The following is a 6,591-nucleotide window of genomic DNA, read 5'->3' as shown; positions in this document are numbered from 1 at the left end:
TCTATAGGTGTCTATGTGTGTCTATAGGTGTCTATGTGTGTCTATAGGGGTGTCTATGGTGTCACTCACGGGCACGGGCCGCACGGTGGCGGGGTCGGGGGCGCAGGTCAGCCGCAGGTAGCGCTTGGTTTGGGGTGTCTATAGGGGTGTCTATGTGTGTCTATGTGTGTCTATGGGGTGTCTATGTGTGTCTATGTGTGTCTATGTGTGTCTATAGGTGTCTATGTGTGTCTATGTGTGTCTATGTGTGTCTTTGTGTGTCTATGGGGTGTCTATGTGTGTCTATGTGTGTCTATGTGTGTCTATGTGGTGTCTATGTGTGTCTATGTGTGTCTATGTGTGTCTATAGGGGTGTCTATGTGTGTCTATGTGTGTCTATGTGTGTCTATGTGTGTCTATAGGTGTCTATGTGTGTCTATGGGGTGTCTATGGTGTCACTCACGGGCACGGGCCGCACGGTGGCGGGGTCGGGGGCGCAGGTCAGCCGCAGGTAGCGCTTGGTTTGGGGTGTCTATAGGGGTGTCTGTGTGTGTCTATAGGTGTCTATGTGTGTCTATGTGTGTCTATGTGTGTCTATGTGTGTCTATGTGTGTCTATGTGTGTCTATGGGGTGTCTATGTGTGTCTATGTGTGTCTATGTGTGTCTATGGGGTGTCTATGTGTGTCTATGTGTGTCTATAGGGGTGTCTATGTGTGTCTATAGGTGTCTATGTGTGTCTATGTGTGTCTATGTGTGTCTATGTGTGTCTATGTGTGTCTATGTGTGTCTATGTGTGTCTATGGGGTGTCTATGTGTGTCTATGTGTGTCTATGTGTGTCTATGTGTGTCTATGTGTGTCTATGTGTGTCTATGTGTGTCTATGTGTGTCTATGTGTGTCTATGTGTGTCTATGGGGTGTCTATGGTGTCACTCACGGGCACGGGCCGCACGGTGGCGGGGTCGGGGGCGCAGGTCAGCCGCAGGTAGCGCTTGGTGACGTCCTGGCAGGTTCCCAGGATCTGGAGCTGGTTCCAGTCGGGAGCGGGGCCGGGTCCCGGGGGCTCGGCCGCGGCGCCCAGGGGCAGCACCAGCGGCTCCGAGCGCAGGCGGCGGCCGGGCCCCGGTTGGAACCGCGCCGCCCGGCGCTGCCGCTTCGCCTCCTTCTCCGGGTCCTCGGGCTCCAGCGGCGCCCGGCGGCGGGGACGGCGCCCGGGACCTGGCTCCGGCCTGGAATAAAGGGGAATGGGGTCAGGGAGGGGAGGGGATGGGATGGGAACAGGGATGGGATGGGATGGGGTCAGGGAGGGGAGGGGATGGGATGGGAACAGGGATGGGATGGGATGGGGTCAGGGATGGGATGGGGTCAGGGAGGGGACGGGACGGGATGGGGGTGAGAGATGGGATGGGGTCAGGGAGGGGAGGGGATGGGATGGGAACAGGGATGGGATGGGATGGGGTCAGGGAGGGGAGGGGGTCAGGGAGGGGACGGGACGGGGGTGAGGGATGGGATGGGGTCAGGGAGGGGAGGCAATGGGATGGGGTCAGGGAGGGGATGGCGTCAGGGAGGGGACGGGATGGGGTCAGGGAGGGGAGGCGATGGGATGGGGTCAGGGATTGATGGGATGGGATTGGGTGAGGGATGGGATGGGCTCAGCGAGGGGAGGGGGTCAGGGAGGGGACGGGACGGGATGGGGGAGAGAGATGGGATGGGGTCAGGGAGGGGAGGGGAGGGGATGGGAACAGGGATGGGATGGGATGGGGTCAGGGAGGGGAGGGGGTCAGGGAGGGGACGGGACGGGGGTGAGGGATGGGATGGGGTCAGGGAGTGGAGGCAATGGGATGGGGTCAGGGAGGGGATGGCGTCAGGGAGGGGACGGGATGGGGTCAGGGAGGGGAGGCGATGGGATGGGGTCAGGGATTGATGGGATGGGATTGGGTGAGGGATGGGATGGGGTCAGGGAGGGGAGGCAATGGGGTCAGGGAGGGGAGGTAATGGGATGGGTGTGAGGGATGAGATGGGGTCAGGGATGGGAAGCAATGGGATGGGGTCAGGGATGGATGGGATGGGATTGGGTGAGGGATGGGATGGGGTCAGGAATGGGAGTGCAAGGGATGGGGTGAGGGATGGGATGGGGTCAGGGAGGGGAGGCAATGGTATGGGATCAGGGATGGGATGGAGGCAGGGAGGGGATGGGATGGGGCCAGGGAGGGGAGGCGATGGGATGGGGTCAGGGATGGGGTCAGGGATGGGATAGGGTCAGGGATGGGAGGCGATGGGAGTGCGGGATGGGATGGGGTCAGGGAGGGGAGGCAACGGGATGGAGTGAGGGACGGGATGGGGTCAGGGAGGGGAGGCAATGGGATGGGGTGAGGGATGGGATGGGGTGAGGGATGGATGGGATGGGATTGGGTGAGGGATGGGATGGGGTGAGGGATGGGATGGGATTGGGTGAGGGATGGGATGGGGTCAGGGAGGGGAGGTGATGGGATGGGGGTGAGGGATGGGATGGGGTCAGGGAGGGGAGGCGATGGGATGGGGGTGAGGGATGGGATGGGGGTGAGGGATGGGATGGGGTCAGGGAGGAGATTGCAAGGGATGGGGGTCAGGAATGAGATGGGGGTCGAGAATGGGAGCCCATGGGATGGGTCTAAGGAAGTCCATGGGGTGGGGTTGGGAATGGGAGCCAATGGGATGGGGGGTCAGGAATGGGAGTGCAACGGATGGGGGTCAGGAATGGCAGCCCATGGAACTGGGGGTTGGGAATGGGAGGCAATAGGATGGGGTCAGGAACAGAAGCCCATGAGATGAGGTTGGGAATGGGAGCCCATGGGATTGGGGTTGGGAATGGAGCCCATGGGATAGGGGTTGGGAATGGAGCCCATGGGATGGGGTCAGGAATGGGAGGCCATGAGATGGGGTCCATGGGATTGGGAGGTTTAGAGACCAGTATCCAGGCCTGTATCCCACAGGATATGGGGGGGACAAGGGGGGGGTTCCGGTACCTCTTCCCTCTCTGCACCCGCAAGCGGCCGCCGCGCTCCACCGGCCCCCCCCGGCCCCCCCGGCTCTTGGGGGGCCCCCGGCGGGTCCCGGGGCGCCCCTCGGGGCCCGATCCTGAGCTCTCCGAGTCCGAATCACTGTAGGGGAAGGGGGGGAGAGCAAAAGGGGGAGGGTTAAAGGACATGGGGAGGACTATGGGGTGTTGGGGGGCAGGTTTGGGGGGGGGGGTTGAGGTGGTTAAGGGGAGGTTTAAGGGTTATGGGGGGGTTAAGGGAGGGTTTGGCAGTCATGGGGGGGGTTGGGGGGTGCTTTGGGGTATTTTTTGGGTGTTCTCAGGTTGGTTTTGGGGTGTTTCTGAGTGGTTTGGGGTAGTTTTGGGGTGTTAGGGATATTTAGGGGTAGTTTTGGCGTGGTTTCAGGTTGATTTTGGCATATTTCAGGGTGTTTCGGGTGCATTTCGGGGTGGTTTCCGGATCTTTATGGGGCGTTTCAGGGTGTTCGGGGTCGTTCAGGTTGTTTCAGGGTGGTTTTGGGGTAGAGTTGGGCTGTTTGGGGGATGGTTTTGGCGTGCCTGTGGGTAGTTTTGAGGTGATTCGGGGTGCTTGGGGTGGTTTTGGGCTGTTTCAGGCTATTTTGGGCTGTTTCAGGGCAGTTGTGGAGGAATATCAGGGGTGCTCTGGGGTGATTTCAGATTGTTTTGGGGGAGTTTTCGGCTGTTTCCAGGTGGGTTTGGGGCATTTCAGTGTTCTGGCGTGTTTTAGAGCTGGTTTTGGGGTGTCTGGGGGTAGCATCAGGGTTGGTGTGTTTCAGGGTGTTTCGGGCTAGTTTGGGGGTCTTCAGGGCAGTTTAGGGCTGTTTGGGGGTAGCTTTGAGGTGTTTCGGGGTGGTTTTGGGCTGTTTTAGGGTACTTTTGGGGTGCTTCTGGGTAGTTTGGGGCTGTTTCAGATTGCATTTGCGGTGTTGCGGGCGTTTCAGTGTTTTGGGGTGGTTTTGGGGTGTTTCGAGGTGGTTTTGGGTATTCTTGGGGTGGTTTTGGGGTGTTTCAGGGTAGTTTTGGGTATACTTGGGGTGTTTCGGAATAGTTTTAGGTGTGTTTTGGGGGGTTTCGGGTGCATTTTGGAGTGGTTTTGGGGGTAGCTTTAGGGTGGTTTTGGGCTGTTTCAGGGCAGTTTTAGGTGTGTTTTGGGCTGATTTTGGGGTGTTTCAGGGTAGTTTGAGGCATGTTTTGGGGTGGTTTCGAGGTACTTTTAGGTGTGTTTTAGGTGTGTTTTTTGAAGTGTTTTAGGCACGTTTTGGGCTGGTTTTAGGGTGTTTCGGGGTAGTTTTAGGTGTTTCTGGGTGTTTCGGGCTGATTTTGGGGTGTTCTGGGGTGTTTTCGGGGCATTCTGGGTTAGTTTTAGGTGCGTTTTGGGGTGGTTTGGGGCTGTTTCAGGGTAGTTTTAGGCATGTTTTGAGCTGATTTTGGGGGAGTTTGGGGGCAGTTTCAGGCGTGTTTTGGGCTGGCTTGGGGGCAGTTTCAGGTGTGTTTTGGGCTGAGTTTGGGGTGGTTTCAGGGTAGTTTTAGGCATGTTTTGGGGTGATTTGGGGGGGGTGGGCTGGTTTGGGGGCGGTTTGAAGGCAGTCTCAGGCGTGTTTTGGGCTGATTTGTGGTGGTTTCAGGGTAGTTTCAGGTGTGTTTTGGCTTGATTTTGGGGTGGTTTGGGGGTAGATTTAGGCATGTTCTGGGCTGGTTTTGAGGTGGTTTCTGGGTAGTTTTAGGCGTGCTTTGGGTGGTTTGGGCTGGTTTTGGGGTGCTTTGGGCTGGTCTGGGGGTGTTTTTGGGGTGGTTTGGGCTGGTTTTTGCCTGGTTTTGGGGTGTTTTGGGGGCAGTCGGTGCCCATTGCCCACCTGCGTCGGAAGCGGCGCGCGGGGGAGCGGGACGAGGAGCGGGATCGGGATCGGGATGCGCCGCTGGAGGAGGAGCTGTTCTCCTTCATGAACACGTTCCTGTTCCCAAACTTGGTGCCGAACGCGGTCCCGCGGGAGCGGCCGGCGCCGGCGCCGCCGCGGTGGGGGGGGGGCCCCCCCAAAGGACCCCCCCCGGCCCTTGGTGGGGGCTGGGACCCCCCCGAGCCTCCGGCCGGGGCCCAACGGGGTGGGGGCTTCTTGGGGCTGCCGGAGGGGGCGTCACGGGAGAGGCTGCGGAGACACATCCCTATGGAGCACCTCCATGGAGCATCCCTATGGAGCACCTCTATGGAGCATCCCTATGGAGCACCCCTATGGATCTGGAAACATCCCTTTAGAGCATCCCTATGGAGCATTCCTATGGATCTGGGGGAATATCCCTAAGGAGCATCCCTACGGAGCACCCCTATGGAGCAGCCCCATGGATCTGGGAGCAAAAGGTTACGGAACTTCCCTATGGAGCATCCCTATGGATCTGGGGGAATATCCCTAAGGAGCATCCCTATGGAGCTGCCCCATGGATATGGGGGCACATCCCTATGGAGCATCCCCATAGAGCACCACTATGGAGCATGCCTATGGAGCATCCCTATGAATCTGGGGGTCATACCCCTATGGAGCAGCCCCATGGATGTGGGGCACATCCCTATGAAGCATTCCTATGGAGCATCCCCATGGACCTGGGCTCACATCCCCATGGATGTGGAGCATCCCATCCCTATGGAGCATCCCCATGGATCTGGGGCTCATATTCCCATGGATCTGGAGCATCCCATCCCTATGGAGCATCCCCATAGATCTGGGGCTCACATCCCTATGGAGCATCCCCATCAACCTGGAGCTCAACATCCCCATCCCCACGGAGCATCCCCATGGTGTCCTGGTGGGTCTGAGCTCTCCCTGGTCCTCCCCCATGGCCACGAGGCATCAAATCCCTATGGAACATCCCCGTGGAACCAGGATGTCACATCCCTATGGAGCATCCCAGCATTCCTGCCTTACCCAGGCAGGGGCTCCCGGCTCCAGTCGATGGTGAAGGCGGATCCGTCCTGGAGCCGGGCCTGGAGCACTTCCTTGAGCAGTTTCTCGGTGCGGTCCTTGTCCTCCTCGGACTCGCAGGCGGTGAAGCAGCGCTGCACGTACTCCTTCATGTCCTGGGGCCAGTCCTCGGGCTTCCCACTGGGAATGCCAGCAGGCAGGATCAGGACATAGGGAATGCCGGAAAAGGGGGTGGGGGAGGGATTTAAAGGGGATTTGGGGTCTCTAAGGATGGATTTGAGGGGAGACGTCCCTATGGAGCATCCCCATTGAGCATCCTTATGGAGGCAGGGAATGAGGATGCAGGGAATACTGGGAGTCTCTGAGGGGGGATCTGGGGTCCTACGGGGGGGGTGTGTCTGGGGGTCTCCCTGGGGAGGATTTGGGGGTCTATGGGAGGGGAATCTGAGGCTCTCAGGGGGGGGGAATCCGGGGCCTATGAAAGGGGGATCTGGGGGTCTTGGGGGGATCTGGGAGGCTCTATAGGGAGGGATCTGGGGCTCTATGGGGGGAATCTTGGGGTCTATGGGGGAGGTCTGGGGGTCTCCATGGCAGGGATCTCAGGGTCTCTATGGGGTTGGTCTGAGGGGGGAATCTGGGGGTCTCTATGGGGGGAGATCTGTCT

The 6,591-nt window shown here is 59.0% G+C and overlaps 1 protein-coding gene across 1 annotated transcript; it reads right to left on the bottom strand.

The window, feature by feature from the left end:
- Positions 1–915: 915 nt before the first annotated feature.
- LOC130607198 (leukocyte receptor cluster member 8-like) lies at positions 916–6,191 on the bottom strand (the record flags this gene model as incomplete). Its single annotated transcript, XM_057424104.1, has 4 exons — positions 916–1,207; positions 2,984–3,118; positions 4,869–5,159; positions 5,931–6,191. Coding segments are annotated over 4 exons (979 nt in total), but the record flags the coding sequence as incomplete, so codon positions are not given.
- Positions 6,192–6,591: the final 400 nt, after the last annotated feature.

Source organism: Pezoporus wallicus, unplaced genomic scaffold, assembly GCF_028554395.1.
Source record: "Pezoporus wallicus isolate ANWC-B61680 ecotype Strahan unplaced genomic scaffold, APGP_CSIRO_Pwel_v1 contig_14083, whole genome shotgun sequence".
In the NCBI taxonomy this organism is placed as follows: Eukaryota; Metazoa; Chordata; class Aves; order Psittaciformes; family Psittacidae; genus Pezoporus; species Pezoporus wallicus.
The sequence above is the reverse complement of the archived record's forward strand: the minus strand, read 5'-3'. Positions and strand labels throughout refer to the sequence as shown.